This window comes from Aplysia californica, unplaced genomic scaffold (genome assembly GCF_000002075.1).
Source record: "Aplysia californica isolate F4 #8 unplaced genomic scaffold, AplCal3.0 scaffold00048, whole genome shotgun sequence".
In the NCBI taxonomy this organism is placed as follows: Eukaryota; Metazoa; Mollusca; class Gastropoda; order Aplysiida; family Aplysiidae; genus Aplysia; species Aplysia californica.
The window spans coordinates 1,747,201-1,771,584 of record NW_004797318.1 but is presented as its reverse complement, the minus strand read 5'-3'; the positions used below and the strand labels follow the sequence as shown (position 1 = coordinate 1,771,584).

The following is a 24,384-nucleotide window of genomic DNA, read 5'->3' as shown; positions in this document are numbered from 1 at the left end:
GCTGCCAGTCCATGGTCACAGTGGTCACTGCCAGTACATGGTCCCAGTGGTCACTGACTGTCAGTACATGGTCCTAGTGGTCACTGACTGCCAGTACATGGTCCCAATGGTCACTGCCAGTACATGGTCCTAGTGGTCACTGACTGCCAGTACATGGTCCCAGTGGTCACTGACTGCCAGTACATGGTCCCAGTGGTCACTGGCTGTATGTGGTCCCAGTGGTCACTGGTTGTATGTGGTCCCAGTGGTCACTGGCTGTATGTGGTCCCAGTGGTCACTGGCTGTATGTGGTCCCAGTGGTCACTTACTGCCAGTACATGGTCCTAGTGGTCACTAGCTATAAAATGTATGTGAGGCATCGTGGTGAAATCAGGCGCTCGTCAAAATAATGAATTCAAAGAAATCTGCATTTTTATGGACGTTGGGCAACTTTTTAATAATTTTTTTTTGGCTCAACATCTTTGATGTCCATTGAAAAACACATTCATTTGTGGATTTTACTGCAAAATGTTGATCAAAGGAACACAAGATGTAAATTAGCATTTTCCAAGGACTTTCGAGCTTTGGTAGTCACCAAACTTTGTTGGCCAATTGCTTGTCAATTTTACTTCTGATTCCATACAACACCACCTCCTTCAATTGCAAATATCTCGACTCCTATTAAAGATAGATGTGTAATTGTTTCAGTGAAAGCTAGACAAATGAACAAGCTTTGTGGTGATACCAAAAATCTGACGAGCCCAAAAATTGACGAGTGCCTGATTCCACCATGTCGTGACACATAAAACGTCTTTACAATTATACCCTTTCGTACATAATAATGAATGAATCCACACATTCAGGCATACACATGAAACATGCATTCACAAAAAGGCATGTAATAACCTCGTGATCATTATTTATAGAATATACGACGTCTCTACAATGACACTCTTTCATACATAATATATTACAATTTTTACGGGTTTTATTATTTTTTTTAAGGGGGGTTGCTTTTTTCCGTGTTTTTTTAACACACACATCCAGGCATAAATAAAATATAAACATAGCATTCACTTACAAGACAATAATACCTTAATGGTCACTATCAATAAAATATATGACATCTTTACCATGACACCCTCTCACACACATTAATGAATGAATACACACTTTCAGGCATGCATATACGATAAACATACCCACACATTATTCTTCGCTCTCATCTGTCAGGCTGGTACTGGGTGGATCCCAACCTTGGCTCCATCGATGACGCCATCCAGGTATGGTGCAACATGACGGAGACTCCCGAGACCTGCGTCTACCCCACCCAGAGGACCAAGATGGTGAGTACCGTTACAGCGCTTCCTCATGCTGGCAAAACGCCCCCCCCCCCCCTTTTTTTTTCTCTAAACAGCTGCGATAAAACGCATTTTTCTTATTCCCAGCCATTTCAAGATTTCAAAAAAAGGCGTTTTGTTAGTGTAACCATTTTAAAAAAGGTGTCCTTCTGAAATTTGAATTCTAATTTATTTTCTAAAACTAGTCACAGTTTCACTTTGATTTTTTCATACAAGTAGGTTAACTGATCAGGCTATTTGCAAATTAAAACACTTGGCACCAATTATGAAATGGGGGTTTTTACAGCGAAGGGCAGAACGTCGCTCACTTCATTCTCATCTTCATGTGCATTGTTGTCTCTACTTTTACAAGTATCATCATCATCATCATCATCATCATCATCATCATCATCATCATCATCATCATCATCATCATCGTAACAGTTGAAAAACTGATTGTGAACAGAACTGTTTTGTTGGTTTTTGTATCTTCAACATTCTCTCAATCCTTCTCTACCTCTCTCTACCTCTCTCTCTCTCTCTCTCTCTCCCTCCACAGTCCAGAGAAAGGTTCTACGAGAAGGGCAAGAAGTTCAAGATGTTCAAGCAGCTGAAGGACGGATTCCAGGTGAGTGCCTATCTAACTTATTGTATAATGATAGTGATGAGAAGAAGAAGAAGAAGAAGAAGAAGAAGAAGAAGAAGAAGAAGAAGAAGAAGAAGAAGAAGAAGAAGAAGAAGAAGAAGAAGAAGAAGAAGAAGGAGAAGAAGGAGAAGAAGAAGAAGAAGAAGAAGAAGAAGAAGAAGAAGAAGAAGGAAAAGAAGAAAAAGAATATTAATGATAATAATAATAATATTAAAAATAATAATAATAGCCTAATAGTAATAGGCCCTAATAATAGTAGTAATAATAATAATAATAATAATAATAATAATAATAATAATAATAATAAAAATAATAATAATGATTTTAAAAAATAATGTAAAAAAAAATAAAATAATAATAATAGGCCTAATAATACATTATTTAAAACAACAACAGTAATAATAATGTTAAAAACCTAACAACAATAACAATAATAATAATAATAATAATAATAATAATAATAAAAATAATAATTAATAATAATAATAATAATAATAATAATAATAATAATAATAGTAATAATAATAGGCCTAATGGAACTATGTATTACAACATGACACTCACATAACAAATACACACACAGCAAACAAGCACATAATGAACAGATTTTCAGATCCTGAATATTTTTATTATGCGTTATATTGTATTGAAAACAAACCATAGCGAATTTTGTAGACATACCAAAAAGATTTCCATGTTAGACCAATTTCTCCATATGCTTGCTAGACTTTTAATGAGTTAATAAAATCAACATTATATTTAGAAAAATGATGTTTTGAGAAAATCGAAGGTAAAGTTTTTGCCCCTTGTTCAGTTTCTTTGAAAGTCAAAGAGAGTTTTTTTCTAGAACCAAACAAATATACCCACCAATGAAACCAAACAAATATACCCACCAATGAAACCAAACAAATGTACACACCAATGAAACCAAACTTCTCCTATAGGTAGGGCAATGCCCACTTTTGATGTAGGGCAATATTTCTGGAAACCCCCGAAATCTGGGTTAGCCCGCTTGTCCTTAAAAGCGACCTTTTTTTAACTCTTTATCTCCAAGGGGGGTAAACCCACTAAGCCGGGGCCCGTTTTTGGTACTAAATGTAAAAATGACGAAAACGTCACTAAATTGGTCATTAAATCAAAACAAGTGAACCTATTTTGATAATTTTTTATATAAAGAATGAAATCCCAATAAAAGAGACCTGTTTTCAGCAATTGTCGAAAAGTAATTTGATGTCGAAGTCATCGTAAAGGAATGTGCCTGCCATGAGCTGCTGTCAGCGTCTCACCGGCACAGGGGTACAGGATTCCAACCGCGAGCCTCTTCGAGCAGCTTGCTAGAGATAAATAGTTTAAAACTATTTTAAAGTAATTTAACGATGGAAGTCGTTGTAAAGGAATGTGCCTGAGCGACTGTCAGCAGCTCATTGACACAGGGGTTCCAACTGCAAGCGGCTGGGAGCAGCTTTCCGGATAATAAACAGTTAAAAACTATTTTTTTCATTGAAAACCCTTTTTTTTTTCTCTCCATCCGTGGCAAACAGATCCAATACGCATCCAGCATCCAGATGGACTTCCTGCGTCTGCTGTCTGAGAAGGCCACCCAGCGGTTCACCTACTACTGCACCGGATCTGTCGGATGGTACGACACCAAGGCCGACGGGTTCGAGAACGCCGTCAGTCTCATCGGCAGCAACGACTACGAGTACGAGACAGCCAAGTTCCACGAGAGGCAGGTTGTGCACGACGGCTGCAAGGTGAGAACTCATTTTGGGGTTTTTGTTTTTTTGTTTGTGTGGGGGTTTTTTGTGTGTAATTTTTTAGGTAAGTGTTTTACTGTGCTTGCAACTGCATAAGGTTATGTGAGCATGCAGGAGACACATAAAAAAACACTTTCAGTATGGTAGGAACTAATTGTGATTTTTGCCTGAGTGGCGGCTGAAGTCTACTCTTATCGATTTTAGGACCTCCAAGGGATCTTTAATGCGGGCAACTTGCACACGGGAGCTCAGAAATTTTTTTCACCCTTTTCTTTATGAGTATGAGCGGGTATGAGACATTAAGCATTTTCAGTTTGGTAGGAATTAATTGTGAATTTTCCTTGGATGGAAGCCAATGCCTACTCGTATCAATTTTAGGACCTCCAAGGGATCTTTAAGTACGTGGGCAACTTGCACATGTAACCTCCGAAATTTTTTCACCCTTATCCGAGAAGGCTAGGTGTTATGAAATTACTTGCAACGAGCATTTTGGCATGCACCGAGTTCTCGACTAGCATTAGTAAGTTATCGAAGTCTGTTTCTAAAGAAAACAGTAATACATTTATATCAGCTGGGTTTTTTCAAAGAGAAATCCATATTTCAATATGAAAGACGATACAAAACAGTAATACATTTATATCAGCTGGGTTTTTTCAAAGAGAAATCCATATTTCAATGTGAAAGACAATACAAAACAGTACAGGTGCTCAAAAACGACAAACAGCTTTGTAATTATAGAAAAGTAAATGCAGTTAAGCCCAGTCCTGTTTCACGTGTTAACTGTATCTTTCAGAAGCTACTGCTAAATATGTGGTGGCTTTATTGATTCCTCCAACTGAATTATTATGACAGCTTATGTCGCTAAGTGCTGTATTGTGCTGAAACTGTAGTCATGAATGAGTTAAAAAAGCTGGCTTGAGTGCTCCACTGGTAGATCCTACTTCTTTTCTTTCCCTCTGTTGTTTCTGTTTATTGAAATTGCATTTTCCAAGCACCAAAGGAGCATTATTGTGTCAATGTGCCTATCTTTGCTTGAAACCTTTGAGAAGGCATATAGAGGCATGAAAGTTCAGTTTTTTAACATAGCCTTGAGTTCTGAAAGCAAATGTTTCGTTTTTCCTTCTTGCAGGATCGTGAACAGAGCAGCTTCACAGCTTTTGAGATTACGACCAAGAAGATTCAACGTCTTCCCATTGTGAACTTCCGTCCACGAGACTACGGAGAGCCATGGCAAAAGTTCGGTTTTGAGGCTGGCCCTGTCTGCTTCCACTAAGAAGCTTACAGTTGCCCGGTCTCTTTGTTTCAGATCTTATTTTTTCAAAACAGTGTTTTTGGTCAAACTTTTAAAAAATGAAACAGAAAACCCTCAATTTTCTTTATGCCAGTTCAATAAAAAGTCTGTGGCTTTTGAAGTTGTTTGTGTTGAAAAGATGACTGTTCTCAGTTCCTGTTACATTCTAGGCATTGTTTGGCTTGTTCAATGTAGGAAAATTCTTTCATGTGTTTCCTTGGTCCTGAACTTGTTAACTCAACTCAAGGTCTCATCATGACAATCTCTGTGTCTGCTATATTCATTCATGGCATGTATATTCAGTAGAATTTCCACATAACTTCCGTTTATGAGCATTTCCTGTTTTGTTTTTCGTTTGTTTGTTTTTTTGGTTGGAAAAACGTGTTCTCTTCTACTGTGAAGGGGGCATTGCTTTCCCCTCTTTCTTATGTTACTTTTATCACAATTTATTTGGTATTTGATATTCGGTGAAGTAGATACATGTGATACACTGAATCCGTCCAGATATCTTCGCAAGCTTTGTTCCTTTCACAGAACATATGACCCACCCCGCCCAATCGTAACGTCATAATTATCACGTCATTTCATACCCGCTGTTGCATTTTGATGAACCCAAATACCAAGTCCACCAACGAATTCTTGAAAATAAAAAAAGTTTCAATCATCATTCGATTTGACGAAAGGAGGGCAACACTGAGATTTCAACATAACTGCATAATTAGTATGTCTCCATTTTTCTCCGTGGGTTGAGACGCACTTGTGAAGAAAGAAGAGAGGAAAGCTTTCTGTTTCCTGCAATGTCATTGCTTTTCTGTTTCAAGAATAAACCTTGCCAATGATATCCTTGTATCATCTTGTTGCTTCTAGGGTTCGTTAGACTTTCCATTGTGCTTGTGTTCTGCTATATATGGCACGGCCACCAGGGGGCGCCTGTCGTCAACGGGTGTGCTTGATGCTGTTTTCTGTCTGGGGTGAGAGGTATGACCAATGTCTTAGTGTATGTGAGGCATACGGTGCCTGTCTGATGATATGAAGCAATTGTACCACTTACATCTTATCATGTCCTCAATCTTATATTACCAAAATTTTTTTTAAAGAATTAAAATTTCTTTGCAAAAAAAAAAAAGCCAACACCCTTGAGAAATTATTATTTTTGTGTTACTGTGATTCATGTTGAATTCCCTCTCCTCCTCCTCGCCCCGACTGACCGGTGACTTAAGAGAGAGGTTTGTCTCGTCCACCAATGAATAACCCGGGTCCAACTCATCCACAGATCACAAGGGGGTGAGGGGGGAGGGGGGTGGAGCCGCAGACTTAATGTAACAGAGTAGCCGACCCTCACCCAAACTCACTATAGTACTGATATCATTGAATAATTAATAAAATTCCATTGACGAGCCCAGTAATTATTATTTTTAATCCAAGGACAAAGCAAAAATCTTATGATGCTGAATTAATGACCGTTGTCTTCTATTTCTTAAGCTTGTGAAGAAAATATTTTTTTAAATAAAGAATTTTCTTAAGAAAAGTCGTCAAGAATTTTTTGGGGTAAAAAAACAAAACAGGAACGAGACTTTACTGACGGAAGTCGAGTTCTTTTTGCTTCTTCTCATCTGGGGGCCACTTGTGTGCTGCTTTTGTTTCTCCTGCATGTGACCTCATTATTATACTATGGAGTTGTTGACATAGAGAATGGAAATTCTTTTGATCAATTTCTGAAAAGCGAAACATCACTGCCATTTGTATCATCACGTTGAATAAAAGTGAAAAATGATTCAACAAAGAACTCCTAGCTTTCCTACATTTTCTCCTTGTTCATCTTTGGGGAGGGGGGTTGGGGGAAATGCAAAGGGGGGCAGCAGAAAGGGGGGGGGGATTGTAAGGCGATTTATCAGATGCACTGCGTTGATTTTTGCACAAACCATTTGATCATCAAATAGTTGAAACAGGCAAGCTTGACATAAAATGACAACAGCACTCTTTTTTTGTGGAAAATTAAATTTTCTGTTTTTAGAGAAATTAGAACTACTACATTACACAAATTTAATTTTGGTTCCAAAGAGAATTCCACCTACATTTAACTTGAAATGTCATAGGCCTATAGCTTTAAGCCATTGTATCAATAAGTCAGGTTTATCAATAAGTCAGGTTTATCAATAAGTCAGGTTTATCAATAAGTCAGATTTGACCAGAAGTGGAGAAAGGCCTTTTTTTGTTCTCACAGACTCCATTCAATCCTTTCAACAATCATTCTTACAAGGCTACTTTTAGTTTTAGTAAGAGTTTAATTTTTTTAAAATTAGTAGAGGGTTTACGGCGCTCACAACTGCATAAGGTCATATGAGCGCCAAGGGGTGGGTGTCAACAGAGAAGTCCTTACAGTGAATCAGACTTACTCTGCTCACCTCTCTAGCTTCAACAACGCAAAGTCTGCTTCGACTATCAAGGCATCCCGGAAATAGCGGGTCACAAGAGTGTGACAAACATACAAAAGAAGTAGAGGTGAATGACAATGACAATAGTAAGGATTAGGAAATAAAAAGCCGCAGTTCCCTGTTGTAGATCAGGCACAGTTATGAGCGTGACTTGATGAATCAGCCCATTTACAATTCTACTGTGCTTGAACGAGAAATGCCCCCCCCCCTTTGAGAATGGCCTAAAGACACTACAGTCAGTGGCACTGCCCTTTTGGTCAGTAAGAGCTTTACGACACTTGCAACACCACAAGGTCATATAATTATATAAGTGCTGAAAATTAGAAGTGTTACAAGAGAGTAACAAACACAAAAAAGGAGGAGAGATAAAGACGATAGTTGTTTGACAGGAAAGAAGAAGACAAGAAGAAAGACCTGCAAGTTGTAAGGAATTGCCCTATTTTGAACTCGTCCTTCATCAGAGAAACAGATATAAATTATTATGTTAGTTCTATGAGTTTTACAACTCGTACCACCCCAGCAGACCCAAGAACACTTAGAAACATTCTCAGTTTGGCAGGAAGAATACAGTGCAGGCTGTGGATTGTTCACACGTTCGAACACTATCAAACTGACACCGTCTTTTTCGGTTTGTAGCCAGGTAACCATTACCACCTGGGTGAGGAAAATAGTGTATATTTTCTAGCTAATCCCCAGTATTTTCTAGCTCATCCCAAGTAGTTTCTAGCTCATCCGTAATATTTTCAAGCTCATCTCCTGTATTTTCGACTTTATCTCTAATATTTTCTAGCTCATCCGTAATAATTTTTAGCTCATTCCCAGTATTTTCTAGTTCCAGATCATCCCGAATATTAGAGCTCATCCCCAGTATTTTCTAGCTCATCTCCAATATTTCTTAGATCATCCTTAATATTTTTCAGCTAATCCCCAGTATTTTATAGTTCGACCCTAATATTTTCAAGCTCACCCCAGTATTTACACGCTTATTCCAAATATTTTCTAGCTCATCCCAAATGTTCCCCATTATTTTCTAACACATCCCCAGTATTTTCTAGATTATCTCTAATATTTATTAGATCATCCTCAGTATTGTCTAGCTCATCCTTAAATTTTCTAGCTAATCCCCAGTATTTTCTAGCTCATCCGCAGTGTTTCCCAGTATTTTCTAGCTAATCCAGAATGTTTCCCACATTTTCTATCTGATCTCCAATATTTTCTAGTTCCATTCCCTGTGTTCCCCAGTATTTTCTAGCCCAACCGCAGTATTTTTTAGCTTATCCCCAATAATATTTTAGCTCATCCTCAATATTACCAAGACTTTTGTATCTCATCCCCAATATATATTATTTTAAATCACATCCGCAATATTTTGTAGCCCATACCCAGTGTTTTCAAGCTCATCCCTATTTTTTTATAGTTTATCCCAAGTATTTTCTATCTCATCTCCAGTATTTCCTAGCTGATCCCTAATATTATCTAGCTCCTCCCCAGTACTTTCTACTTCATCAAAAAAATTTCTAGCTTATCCCTAATATTATCTTGCTTATCCCAAATATTGCCAATTATTTTCTAGCTCATCCCCAGTATTTCCTAGATTATTCCTAAGATTTTCTTGCTCATCCTTAATATTTTCTAGCTCATTAGTATTTTCTTACTTATACATAATATTTTCTAGCTCATCCCCATAATTTGCTACTTCACCCCTAAATTTTTTTAGCATATTCTTAATATATTCTAGCTCATCCCATGTTTTAATTTAGCTCATCCCCAGTATTTCCTAGCTGATACCAGTTATTTTCTAGCACTTTCCCGGTATTTTCTAGCTGACCCCTTATATTTTCTAGCTCATTCCACTATTTTTTAAACTCATTGCTATATTTTTTTCTAACTCATCCCTAATTTTTTCTAACTTATCCCTATTATTTTCTAGCTCATCCTAAAATTATCTAGCTTATCCCAAATATTCCCAATAATTTCCTAGCACATCTCCAGTATTTTTTAAAGATTATTCCTGTTATTTTCTAGATCATCCGTAATATTTGTTTAGCTCATTTCCAGTATTTTCTAACTCATTCCTAATATTTTCCAGCTCATCACTTATATTTTTAGATCATCCCTGGCATTTTCAAGCTCCATCCCCAGTAATTTCTAGCATTATCCATAATATTTTCAGGCTCATCCCCAGTATTTTCTACTTCATCCCTGTTATTTTCTAGCTCATCCCTAATATATTTTCGCTTCTCCCAAATATTCCCAATTATTTTATAGCTCATCCCCAGTATTTCTTAGACTATTGCTAAGATTTTCCAGCTCATCCTTAATATTTTCTAGCTCATTAGTATTTTCTTACTCACCCATAATATTTTCTAGCTCATCCCTAGTATTTTCTATTTCAATCTTAAGATTTTCTAGCTCATCCCTAATATATTCTAGCTCCTCAACAGTATTTCCTAGTTGATCCCTGATATTTTCTAGCACTTCCCCGGTATTTTATAGTTGATCCCTAATATTTTCTAGCTCATTCCAAATATTCCCCACTATTTTTTAGATCATTTATATTACTTTCTAGCTCATCCCTAATATTTTTTATCTCATCCTCAGTATTTTCTAACTCCATCCTGAGTATTTTCTAGCTCACCTGCCTATTCCTCAGTATTTTCTAGATCATTCACAGTACTCTCCAACTCATCTCTAATGTTTTCTAGCTCATCCCTATTATCATTTGGCTTATCAGAAATATTTCCAATTATTTTCTAGCTCACTCACAGTATTTTCTAGATAATTCCTAATATTTTCCAGCACATCCCCAGTATTTTCTAGCGTATCCATAATATCTCCTAACTCATCCCCAGTAGTTTCTACTTCATTCTTCCTGTTATTTCTAGCTCATCTCTAATATTATCTAGCTTATCCCGAACATTCCCAAATATTTTCAAGCCCGTCCTCAATATGTTTTTATATTATTCCTATTATTTTTTTTAGCTCATCCTCAGTATTTTCTAGCTCACTCACAGTATTCTTTAGTATTTTTTTTAGATCATACCCCGTTTTCACTAGCTCACCCCTAATATTTTCTAGCTCATCTCTAATATTGTTTGGCTAATCCCAAATAATCCCAATTATTTCCTAGCTCATCCCCAGTATTTCCTAGATAATTCTAAAATTTGTATTGCTCATCCTTAATATGTTCCTGCTAATTTTTATTTTCTAAGTTATCCCTAATATTTTCTAGCTCATCCTCATTATATTTTACTTCATCCATAATATTTTCTAGCTCATCCTCAGTATATTTTACTTCATCCATAGTATTTTCTAGCTTATCCTCAGTATATTTTACTTCATCCATACTATTTTCTAGCTCATCCCCAGTATTTTCTAACCCATCCGCCTATCCCTCTGTATTTTGTAGATCATTCCCAGTATTCTATAGCAAATCCCTAATATTTTCTAGCTCATCCCTAATATTATTTGGCGTATCCCAAATATTCCCAATTATTTTCAAGCTCATCCTCAGTACTTTTGAGCTTATGCATAATATTTTTAGTCTCTTCCCCAGTATTTTCTAGATCATTTCTAATATTTTCTAGCTCATCACTTATATTTTTCAGCTTATCCCAAATATTCCCAATTATTTTCTAGCTTACCCCCAGTACTTTCTAGATTATTCCTAATATTTTCTAGCTCATCCTTAATATTTTCCAGCTCATCCCCAGTATTTTCTAGCTCATCCATAATATTTTTAGCTCATCCCCAGTATTTTCTAGATCATTCCTAATAATTTTTAGCTCATCACTAATATCTTTTAGCTCATCCCCAGTATTTTCTAGCCCACCCGCATATTCCTCAGTATTTTCTAGATCACTCCCAGTATTCTCTCTACTAATCCCTAATATTTTCTACTTCATCCCTAATATTATTTGGCTAATCTCAAATATTTTCAATTATTTTCAAGCTTATCCCCAGTGCTTTCTAGATTATTCCTAATATTTTCTAGCTCATCCTTAATATTTTTGAGCTAATACCCAGTATTTTCTAGATCATTCCTAATATTTTCTAGCTCATTACTTATATTTTTTAGCTCATCCCTAGTATTTTCTAGATCATTCCCAGTATTCTCTAGCTCATCCCTAATATTTTCTAGGATATCAGTAATTCCGTAATATTATTAATTGACTTATCCCAAATATTCGTAATTATTTTCTACTCACCCGCAGTATTGTCTAGATTATTCTTAATATTTTTTAGCTCATGTCTAATATATTATTCTAGCTAATTTCCAGTATTTTCTAGCTCATCAACAGTATTTCCAGCTGATCCCTGATGTTTTCTAGCACTTCCCCGGAATTTTCTAGCTGATCCCAAATAATTTCTAGCTCATTCCAAATGTTACCCACTATTATTTACCTCATTGCTATTTTTTATCACTCATCCCTAATATTATTTAACTGATCCCTACTATTTTCTAGCTCATCCCTAATATTATCTAGCTTATTTCCAAATATCCCCAATTATTTTCTAGCACATCCCCAATATTTTTTAGATTATTCTTATTATTCTCTAGCTCATACCTAATATCTATTAGCTCATCCCCAGTATTTTTTAGCTCCGTCCCCAGTATTTTCTAGCACACACGCCTATGGCTCAGTATTTTCTGGATCATTCCCAGTATTTTCTAGCTCATCCCTAATATTTTCTAGCTCACCCCTATTATTATTTGGCTTATCCAAAATAGTTTCAATTATTTTTTAGCTCACATGCAGTATTTTCTAGATTATTCCTAATATTTTCCAGCTCATCCCCAGTATTTTCTAGCTTGTCCATAATATTCTTTAGCTCATCCCCAGGAGTTACTACTCCATTCTTATTATTTTCTAGCGTATCTATAATATTATCTAGCTTATCCCGAATATTGCCAATTATTTTCGAAACGCATCCCCAAATATTTTAAAGATTTTTTCTATTATTTTCTAGCTCATCCCCGGTATTTTCTAGCTAACCCCCCAGTATTCTTAAGTATTTTTAGATCATTCTCAATAGTCACTAGCTAATAATATTTTCTAGTTCATCTTTAATATTATTTGGCTTATCCCGAATATTCCCAATTATTTTCTAGCTCATGCCCAGTATTCCTCAGATTATTCTAATTTTTTTTATAGCTCATCCTTGATATTTTCAAGCTCATTAATATTTTCTAACTTATGCAGAATATTTCCTAGCTCATCCCCAGTATTTTCTACTTCATCCCTGAGATTTTCTAATATATTTTACCTCATTCCCAGTTTTTTTCTAGGTCATCCCCAGTATTTTCTAGCTGATCCCCGATATTTTCTAGCCCTTCTCCGGTATTTTTTTTAGCTGACCCCTAATATTTTCTAGCTCATTAAAATTATTCCACAATATTTTCTGTTTCATTGCTACTTTTTTTTCTAGCTCAACCCTAATATTTTCTACCTTATCCCTATTGTTTTCTAGCTTATCTGTAATATTATCTAGCTTATCCTGAATATTCCCAATTATTTTCAAGCACATCCCAAGTGATTTTAAGATTATTCCTATATTTTCCAGCTCATCCCTAATATTTTATAGCTCATCCCCAGTATTTTCTAACTCATTCCAAATATTTTCTAGCCTATCACTTATATTTTTTTAGCTCTTCTCCAGCATTTTCTAGCTCAGTCCCCAGTATTTTGTGGCTCACCAGCCTATTCCTCAGTATTTTCTAGATCATTCCCAGTATTCTCTAGATCATCCCTAAAATTTTCTAGGACATCCGTAATATTACTTGGCTTATCCCAAATATTTTCTACCCACCCCCAGTGTTTATTAGCTCATCTTTAATATTTCCTAGCTCATCCCTGTTATTATTTGGCTTATCCCAAATATTCACAATTATTTTCTAACTCACCCACAGTATTTCCTAGATTATTCCTAATATTTTCCAGCCAATCCCCAGTATTTTCTAGCTCATTCCAAATATTCCCCATTATTTTCTAGCTCATTGCTAATTTTTCTAGCTCATCCCTAATATTCTCTAGCTCATCCCTAATATTATTTGGCTTATCCCAAATATTCCCTTTTTTTTCTAGCTCACCCCCAATATTTTAAAAATTATTCCTAATTTTTTTCTAGCTCGTCCTTAATATTTTCCAGTTAATCTCCAGTTTTTATAATAGTTTATCCATAACATTTTCTAGATCACCCCCCCCCCCCCACAGTAGTTTATAGTTCATCCCTATTATTTTCAAGCTCATCCATAATGTTATCTAGCTTATCCGAAAAATTCCCAATTATTTTCTAGCACATCCCCAGTACGTTTAAGATTATTCCTATTATTTTCTAGCCCATGCCTAATATTTTTTTAGCTCATCCCCAGTATTTTCTAGCTCCATCCCCAGAATTTTCTAGCTCACCAGCCCATTCCACAGTATTTTCTAGATTATTCTCAGCATTCTCTAGATAAGCCCTAATATTTTCTAGCTCATCCCTAGTATTATTTCCCCGAATACTCCCAATTATTTTCTAGCTCATCTCCAGTATTTCCTAGATTATTCCTAATATTTTCTAGCTCATCCTTGAAAATGTTCAGCTCATGCCCAGTATTTTTTAAATTACAAAAAACATTAGTTTCTACTTCACTTTTTAAAGTTCATCTTTAATATTATCTAGCTTATCCCGAATATTTCCAATTATCTCATAGCCCATCCCCAGTATTAAAAAAAAATATTCGTATTATTTTCTAGCTCATTCCAATTATTTTTTAGATGGCCCCCAGTATTTTCTCGATCATCCCCATATTCACTAGCTCATCCCTAATATTTTTTTGCTCATTCCTAATTATTTTTGGCTTATCCCGAATATTCCGAATTATTGTCTAGCTCATCCCCGGTATTTACTAAATTATTCCTATTTTACAGCTCGTCCTTAATGCTTTTAGCTCATCCCCAGTATTTTCTATCTGATCCCTACTATTTTTATTATTACTATTTTTACGTAGAGCTCACTCTAAATATTACCCACTATTTTGTATTTCATGTATATATTTTTTGTAGCTTATCCCTAACATTTTAAAAATTATTCTTATTATTTTCTAGCTCACCCCTAATATTATCTATGTTATCCCGAGTATTTCCTATTTTTTTCTAGCACATCCCCAGTATTTTTTAGATTAATCCTAATATTTTCTAGCTCATCACTTATATTTTTATACTCATCCCCAGTATTTTCTAGCTCCATCCTCAGTATTTTCTAGCTCACTTGCCTATTCCTCAGTATTTTCTACATCGTTCTCAGTATTCTCTAGCTTATCCCTAATATTTTGTAGCTCTTCACTCGTATTATTTGGCGTATCCAAAATATTTACAACTATATTCTAGCTCACCCCCAGTATTTTCTAGATTATTCCTAATATTTTCTGGCTCATTCTTATTATTTTCCAGCTCATACCCAGTGGTGTCTACTTCATCCCTATTATTTTCTAGTTCATCCCTAATATTATCTAGATTATCCCAAATATTAACAATTATTTTCTAGCCCATCCCCGGCATATTTTAGATTATTCCAATTATTTTCCAGCTCATACCTAATATTTTTCTAGGTCATCCCCAGAATTTTCTAGCTCATTCCTAATATTTTCTAGCTCATCCCTAGTGTATTTTTAGAACATCCCCTGTATTTTCTAGCTCTTTCTTATATTTTCTTGCTCATCCCAAATATTCCTAAATGTTTTAGCTAATTTCAAGTATTTTCTAGATTATCACTATATTAATCTAGCTCATCCCTAAAATTTTCGGGCTCATCCCTACTATTTTCTAGCTCATTCCAAATTTTTTTTTGCTCACTCACATAGTTTTTAGCTCATCCGTAATATTTTCTAGCTCATCCCTAGTATTTTCTGCTTTATCCCTTATATTCTCTAGCTCATCCCTAAACTAATATATTCTAGCTCATTCCCAGTACTTTTTAGATCACCCCCAGTATTTTCTAGCTGATTCCTGGTATTTTCTAGCGCTTCTCTGATATTTTCTAGCTGATCCAATATTTTCTAGCTCATTCCAAACATTCCCCATTATTTTCAAGCTGATTGCTATATTTTTTCTACTCATCACTAATATTTTTTAACTTATCCCTATTATTTTTTAGCTCATCCCTATTATCAAGCTTATCTCGAATAATCACAATTATTTTCTAGCTCACATTCAGTATTTTAAAAAGACTATTCCTATTATTTTCTCGCAAATCCTCAGTATTTTCTAGCTCACCCCCAGTATTCCTCAGTATTTTCTCGATCATTCCCGTATTCATTAGCTCATCCCTAATATTTTCTTGCTCATCCCTATTTATTTTTGGCTTATTCGGAATATTCCCAATTATGTTCTAGCTCATCCCCAGAATTCAATAAATTATTCATATTTTCTAGCTCATCCTTAATATTTTTTAGCTCATCCCCAGTATTTTCTATCTGATCTTTAATATCTTATAGCTCATTCTAAATATTCATAACTATTTTCTAGTTCATGTATTAGTTTTTTTCTAGCTCATCCTTTATATTTTAAAAATTGTCCCTATTATTTTCTAGCTCATCCCTAATATTATTTATGTTATCCCGAACATTTCCAATTATTTTCTAGCACATCCCCAGTATTCTTTAGATTAATCCTATTATTTTCTAGCTCATCCGTAATATTTTCTAGCTCAACTCAAGTATTTTCTACTTTATTCCTAATATTCTCTAGCTCATCCCTAATATATTTTTAGCTCAATCCCAGCATTTTCAAGCTCACCTCCAGTATTTCCTAGCTGATCCTTGATGTTTTTAGCACTTCCCTGGTATTTTCTAGCTGATCCAATATTTTCTAGCTCATTCCAAACATCCAATATTTTCTAGCTGATTGCTTTTTTTTTTACTCATCACTAATATTTTTTAACTTATCCCTATTATTTTTTTAGCTCATCCCTAATTATTATCAAGCTTATCCCGAATAATCCCAATTATTTTCTAGCTCACACTAAGTATTTAAAAAATATTATTCCTATCATTTGCTCGCTCACCCCCAGTATTTTCTCGATTATTCCCGCAATCACTAGCTCATCCCTAATATTTTCTTGCTGATCCCTAATTATTTTTGGCTTATCCGGAATATTCCCAATGATTTTCTAGCTCATCTCCAGTATTCAATAAATTATTCACATTTTCTAGCTCATCCTTATTATTCTTTAGCTCATCCCCAGTATTTTTTATCCGATCCCTAATATTAATATTTTATAGCTCATTCTAAATATTCATAACTATTTTCTAGTTCATGTATATATATTTTTCTTGCTCTTTTTTAATATTTTAAAAATTATCCCTATTATTTTCTAGTTCATCCCTAATATTACTTATTATGTTATACCGAACATTTCCAATTATTTTCTAGCACATCCTCAGTATTTTTTAGATTAACCCTATTATTTTCTAGCTCATCCCTAATATTTTTAGCTAATGCCTAGTATTTTCTAGCCCATTCCTAATATTTTCTAGCTCATCACTTATACTTTTTAGCTCATCCCAAGTATTTTCTAGTTCCATCCCTAGTATTTTCTAGATTATTCCTAAAATGTTGTGGCTTATTCTTAATATTTTACAGCTCATCCCCAGTGGTTTCTACTTCATCCCTATGATTTTATAGCTCATCCCTAATATCATCTAGCTTATCTCGAATATTCCCAATTATTTTCTAGCTCATCCCCAGAATTTTCTAGCTCATTCCTTGTATTTTCAAGATCATCCCAAGTATATTTTTAGCTCATCCCCTGTAGTTTCTAACTCTTTCCTAATATTTCCTAGCTCATCCCGAATATTCCCAACTGTATTAGCTAATTTCATGTATTTTCTAGATTATCTCAATAACAATCTAGCTTATCCCTAAAATTTTCTAGCTCATTCCCAGTATTTTCTAGCTCTTTCCTAATATTTTTTGGTTAATTTCCAGTAGCTTCTAGCTCATCCGTAATATTTTCTAGCTCATCCCTAGTAGTTTCTACTTTATTCCTAATATTCTCTAGCTCAATAAGGTCATATAAATGCCGAAAAATAATGTGTTATAAGAGAGTAACATACACAAAAAAGAAGGAGAGATAAGGACGATAAATGCTTGATAGGACAGAAGGAGCAAACCACACCAGAGCACCCACCAACCACCTACTCTCAAATTTTTTGTGAAAAGATATAAGCAAATTGACACAATAAAGGTCATTTAGTGGGAAAAAGCAAGATCGGTAGACAGAAATAAGAGAGGGAAAGAAAAGAAGTAGGATCTATCAGTAAAGCTGTCATGCCAGAAGCCTTCTCTACCAATGAGTTTTGTGGCAACTGACGAGCCCTTCATTGAAGTTCTTCAAACCCTTCTCCCTGCAAGAACTAGCATTGACCACAAACTCTACGAGCCTTTCATTGAAGTTCTTCAAACCCTACACTACCCTTCTCCCTGCGAGACCTAACATAGACAACACACTCTATGGAACATTACAGCAGCTGCAGCAAACCTGCACTTATCACTACATGGCATTGGGCAGAAGGGCGAGAGCCCAGCTGTTGCTGGATCGATAACAACAACAACAACAACAACAAACCCTACCCTACAACAACTTGGACCTAATTAATTTACCTGGTCCCACAACGCAATCACTTACTTCATGAAACACAACACGCAAACTATAGAAATATATCATTTTTTAAAATAAATGCTGCTTTATTAGAATTTCATTGTAACACAATATAATATTGCAGACGAACCTTGTTAAATCATTGCCAAGTATATGGTGATACTATCAATTATAATATGTGAGGCAGCGTGGTGGAATCAGGCGCTCGTCAAAACAATCAATGTTGAGAAACTGGCATTTTCCCGCAGGTTTGAGAATTTTTATCGAATTTTCGCTTTTTGGCTCAACACCTTTCGTGCCCATTAAAAAACACATTTCTGTGTGGATTTTACTGAAAAACATTGATTTGAGGCCCAAAAATATAAATTTTCAGTTTCTACATATTCTCAAATTAAGGAAATAACTCAACTTTGGCGGCCATTTTCTCACTAATTTTATCTCTGAAACCAGGTGACCCCCACCTCCTTAATTCACAAATATCTCGACTTCTATTCAAGATACATGGATATTTTGTTCATTCAAAGCAAGACAAATGAACAAGCTTTAAGATTATAACAATAACTCTACATGCCCCAAAATTGACGAGAGCCTGCTTCCACCGCGTCATGACACATATAATGACAACAATATGACATCAGGTTAAATCAAAGGCAGCAAATATTCACCAGCCGAGACGAACAGGAAGGAACATTATTATTTACCGACTGTTCAAACGTACTCTGCCCAAAATTTGGAGAGAAATTTTTTTTATTGCAGTTTCTTAATTCTGTAATATTGGTTGCACGTATGCTTTAGAAATATTTTGTCCAAATTCAAACTCTCTAAACGTTGGAAAAAATAAATAAAAGACAAGCGAATGAGAAATCTTTAAAAGAATGAAAGTTTTTTCCTCTCCTGAAAAATTTTGCTCTGTGGGCTTAGAACAATTGAACAGCTTGGCCATAATATATTATATATATATATAATATAAGTGCCACCACAAGATGGAACCAGGGGCTCGTCAATTTTTGGGCATGTGAAATTATTGGTATTATCTGTAAAGGTTATTCATATGACTAGCTTTCTATGAAAAAAGAAATACCCATCTATCTTGAAGACAGAAGTCAAGATATTTGTGATTAAAGAAGAAGGTGATGGTGGGTAGCCTGGTTTCAGAGATATAATTAGCTGGCCAAAGTTTTGAAATTGCTATTGCGCGAGAGTCCTTGAAAACTGAGCATTTACATATTTTGCGCCGTTAATCAATGCTTTTCAGTAAAATTCACATGGAGTACGATGGAGAGTGATTTTACATCAGCATAAGAGGTGTTGAGTCAAAAAACAAAAGTTCTATTAAACAATTGCTGAATTGGAGGAAAAATGCCTGTTTCTTCCATTTCATTATAATATAATCACTATTATTGACGAGCATCTGATCTCATCCCAATGCCTCATATATCCTCACTGTCACCAGAAAAAAGAGTGTCTCCATTTGACCTCAATCTTTTAGGGTGGGGAAAAAAATCATTGGACTTACTCATCTTTCTCGGGCAGTTACGACATTCCCTTTCTCAGCCAACCCAAAACAGGGCGAAACAATTCAGACAAAACAGTAGTAGCAGATATGCCGAACAAACACTCCGAAAAAACAAGTTCAAAACAACAAAGAATTCCTTTTTCCCACCAGCATCTCTCTATCTCTCTTTCTAGATCATTCATAAAATCAAAGGCAACTGAGGAGGGGGAAAAAAACCCACAACAACCAATTCATTTCTAATCTATCTTTCCTGGCAGTCAATCAAAATACCAAGGAGAAACAAAAGAGTCAATTCATCCATCCATCCATCCATCCATCCATCAAATCACCATCTTTCATTCCAGACAATTCACAATCTAAAGCTGAAACAAACACATTAGTCTGATTTTCAAGTTGAGGGTTGATAATCACAGCTGTCCCCGTGGTTTTATGCACCCTGCACAATTGAGCAAAATTTGATCATTTTTCGCATAATTTCTGATTATTTTCCTTTATCGTTCTTTGTTAAACTTAACAGAATCGCATCATTTCACATTTTTGGGCTCAGTTTGCACAATTTCAGAATTTTTCTTTCATAAAACGACGGGGAGAGTCATAGTCACGAGTCACACTAATAGAAAAAAAGTAGACAGCATTTCGTGGCCTCAGAACTATTTTGTCCAAAGTGTACTTCAATAAAGACTCGACTGTGGACAAAATAGTTCTGAGCGGAAGATTTCCACAGAGCAGACATCCAGACTTCAGTGTAGGCTCCACCTGTTTTATGCACGGTACATTAACGTAGACATTCACATTTTACACCGTTATTGAAATAGTGAGACCACTGAACTTTTCTTCTTACAACTCGCAAGCCTACTCCATTGTTTTAGTAAGAGTTTTACGGCACTTGCAACACAATAAGGTCATATAAGTGCCAAAGATTAGATGTGTTACAAGAGAGTAACAAACACAAAAAAGAAGGAGGGGAGATAGAGATGGTAAATTTTTAATAGGAAAAAAGGAGCCTATTCCCAGCTTTGTCACAACAGGCATAGTTTGAAATAGTAAACATTTGCCTTTTCAGCATAAAAAAAAGATCATTTCAAGCTACAGTACAAGCAAGTATTACCCATCTTAATGTTCAGGTTATCTTTGTCCGTTTGACTAAAGAGGAGCACAAGAGGAGGCTGAAGTGAGGAAAATTTGTGTAAAAGTGTCTTTCCCAAGAACACAACGCCGGGCCCCTGACAAGAATTCGAACCCATGACCTTACGGTTACAAGTCAGAGAGTCTAACCACGAAACCACCAATGCCTTCATCCGAAATAAAAGTTTCCAAAGTGGTAAAACTATGTAAGTGAAGGGATCTCAACCTCACTGTCAATGGCATAGCCACATATAATATCTCCATAACTATTTCTAAAAAGCATTCATAACCTTAGACGAGCAAATCATCAATCAAATTTCATTTAATTTTTCTCCAAATACTGAAATGTGCAGTTATGTCGCCCTGCCTCGGGAGAGCAGAACTGACGAGGACGGGGACAAACTTGACCAGCTCACTCACAGAGAGAGAAACACACATTGTGGTAGTGCTAGCAGTTCTGGACAACATCAGTGACAATCTGTTTTGGTTTTACATAGAACTCTCTCTGTCTATCTATCTACCTCTCTCTCTCTCCCTCTGTCCCCCCATCTCAGACCATTACGTTCTCCTTCTCCAAGTATTTATCCCTCTTTTTCTCCCTCTATCCCCGTCACAGTCAATTCCTTTCTCCCTCTCCATGTATTTATCCCTCTCTTTCTCCCTCTACCCGACATCTCAAGTCAATTGCAGTCTCCCTCTCTATACATGTACTTCTCTCTCTCTTTTTTTCCCCCTCCCTCCTTCTCTCTCTCCAAAATGAGGTAGCACTTCTTCCATTCACTACACACCACTCAACACATCAGCAGAAGGTCTGGCAGAATTCATCCTCAAAAAGACAATAGGCCACCTCTATCCCTTACCCTATACTCTTTCTCCTTCTCCATGTACTTCTCTCTCTCTCTCTTTCTCTGTCTCTCTCTCTTTCTCCCACTATCTCCCATCTCAAACTATTATTTCTTTCACCCTCTGCATGTATTCCCCTCTTTCTCTCTCTCTCTCTCCCGCTCCTCTCTCTCTCTCCCGCCCCCCTCTCTCCCGCCCCCCTCTCTCTCTCTCTCCCTCTATCCTCTATCCATTTCAACTTTGCTTTCCCTAAAGTACTCCCCACCCACCGCTCCCTCTTCCTCTTTCCTCCTCTTCCCCCCCCCCTCTCCCCCCCAACTGCTGCCAGGACAGCCTGTGAAGTGACGATGTACGAAGTAACCGACGGCGCGCATCGACTTGAGCGAGGGACACACTTCCACACTTCAGAGGGCAGCCAGAGCCTTGTCGTTGAGAGAGACCTCCTTCAGATGCATGCCGTGCTTCCTGAGCAAAGGGGAAACAAAGAAATAGAGAAATTATTTTAGTAAGCGTTTTACTGCACTTGCAACACAGTAAGGTCATAGAAGTGCCGAAGATTAGAGGTGTTACAAGAGAGTAACAAACATTTTTTTAAAAAGGAGGAGAGATAAAGACGATAGCTGTCTCAGAGAATGGTTGTAAAACAGTTGTACTATACATTCTAACAACAATAACAACAACAACAATAACAATAATTTAAAAAATATTAACAAGAACAATAATGATGACGACGATGATGATGATAATGATGATAATATTAATAACGATAGTATTAATAACACTACTGAAAATAGTAGTAATAATAAAAATAATAATAATCAAAACGACAATAATCACTTTTATATAGCACATATTTTTATCCACACTGTTCAGCAAGCTCTACTGTATGCTTCACAACTATTGTTACCCCAGCAGGCCCTAGAGCAGTCAGAAACATTCTTGGCTTCGTTTAGTTACAGCATAAGGTCATATGAGCGCCAAGGGGTGGGTGTCAACAGAGAAGTCTTTACAGGGAATCAGACTTACTCTGCTCACCTCTCTAGCTTCAACAACACAAGGTCTGCTTCGACTATCAAGACACCCCGGAAATAGCAGGTCACAAGAGTGTGACAAACATACAAAAATAGAGGAAAATGACAGTAGTAAGGATTAGGAAAGAAAAAGCAGCAGTTCCCTGTTGTAGATCAGGCACAGTTATGAGCGTGACATGATGAATCAGCCCATTTACAATTCTACTGTGCATGAATGAGAAATGTGCCCCCTTTGGGAATGGCCTAAAGACACTACAGTCAGTGGCACTGCCCCGGGGGGGGGGAATTCTTGGCTTCCCGGTAAGCTTACACTGCAAGCCGCGAATAACATGCAGTACAATGGTATTAACTAAACCACAGGGGTACTCTGCCGAAAGCTGACAAAACGCCTTTTCTTTTCCTTCACAGCAGTTTCGAGAAAAAAGTCTTTTTTTGTCAGTGCAACCATTGAAAAGTAAAGTCATTCCGCAATTTGAATTCCAATTTATTCCAAAACTAGCCACAGTTTCAATTTGATTTTTTCCACACAAGTAGGGTAACTGATCAGACTTTCGATTGAGCAAATAAATAATTTAGGCGCCAAAACGAAAAAAGGGCGTTTTGTCATGTTACGACAGTGTCAGCGCCGGCACTCACTCTAAGAACTGGTCCTGTGTGGCCTTGACCTTGGTGGGGTTGACACAGATGGCGCAGCGTGTCCGGGCGGGGTCAAACAGCGGCTGTACGTACTGGACGCCGACACGCTCCAGGTCCTCTAGGGTGACCCGGGACACCAGGTCCAACATCTCCCTGGTGGTCACATGGGGTGGGAGAGGGAGGTGAGTATAGATGTCAAATTCACAAAATAGGGGTGGGTGTAAGGGGTGGAGATTGGGGTGGAGGTGGAGTGTGGAGGAAGAGGAGTGGGTAGGGGTTGAGTGTGAGTATAGATTTTAAGGTCACAAGGTGGGAGGGGGGGGGGGGTGAAGGAGGTGAGGTGGAGTTGGGGTTTGAGTATAGATTTCCAGATTTCAAGGTGAAAATGTTATTGATTTTAAGGGCCTTTGGCCCATACATTCACACACTGTAACATATGACTCGGCAAAAACATAAATTTACGCGGCACATCAGATAATTTACCTAAATAGAGGATAAGTTCAGCTTTAGTAAAAGTTTCACGAAACTTTCAACACAATACCGTCATATAAGTGCCAAAGAATAGATGCGTTTCAAGAGAGTAACAAACACAAAAAAAAAGGAATAGAGATAACGACGATAGATGTTTGGTAGGAAAGAACGAGCAAACCACACCAGAGCACCCCCCAACCACCCATTCCCACTCTCTCTCTCCCTCCCTCCCTTTACCTAAAAAAACCACAACCACTGTCTAAAAAACAATTAAACCTTTTCTCAACTAAACTCCAGGCACAAAAAACCCCGTCATCATCCCGCCACCAACAATGAACCACCCACTTGTTGTAAGAGCTGGGTACAGCCTGGAAGTAGGTCAGCAGCGACTGCTCCGAGGCCTTGAGCACCGTCTTCTGCTCCTCCACCAGCTCAAACACCAGACTCGACTTGGCCGCCTCCAGCTCCAGCTGCTCAAACTGATGCTCCCCGCCCAGGTACTCAAACTGGGGGGGGGGATTGAAGCCGTTTGTAGTAGTAGTAATAGTGATAATAATAATAGTAATAATAATAACAACAACAACAATGAATCGAAGCCATTAGCAGTAGTAATAATAGTGATAATAATAATAGTAATAATAATAACAACAACAACAAATCGAAGCCGTTA

General features: G+C 36.7%; 2 protein-coding genes across 2 annotated transcripts in view; one reads left to right on the top strand and one right to left on the bottom strand.

Annotated features, from left to right (window-relative positions):
• Nucleotides 1–6,799, top strand: part of LOC101860554 (collagen alpha-1(I) chain) — a gene marked incomplete in the record, with an annotated part of 121,497 nt that extends 114,698 nt beyond the window's left edge. Inside the window, 4 exon segments of the mRNA XM_035968271.1 lie at nucleotides 1,213–1,325; nucleotides 1,879–1,947; nucleotides 3,507–3,719; nucleotides 4,852–6,799. Of these exon segments, the coding sequence (XP_035824164.1) occupies nucleotides 1,213–1,325; nucleotides 1,879–1,947; nucleotides 3,507–3,719; nucleotides 4,852–4,995 (539 nt within the window).
• Nucleotides 6,800–20,108: 13,309 nt separating this feature from the next.
• Nucleotides 20,109–24,384, bottom strand: part of LOC101855001 (uncharacterized protein C05D11.1) — a 25,347-nt gene continuing 21,071 nt past the window's right edge. Inside the window, exons 21-23 of the mRNA XM_005092555.3 lie at nucleotides 24,060–24,220; nucleotides 23,244–23,396; nucleotides 20,109–22,041 (exon numbers count right to left, since the gene is read on the bottom strand). Coding sequence (XP_005092612.1) covers nucleotides 21,981–22,041; nucleotides 23,244–23,396; nucleotides 24,060–24,220 — 375 coding nt within the window. The 3' untranslated portion in view covers nucleotides 20,109–21,980. The remainder of the gene's footprint in view (nucleotides 22,042–23,243; nucleotides 23,397–24,059; nucleotides 24,221–24,384) is intronic.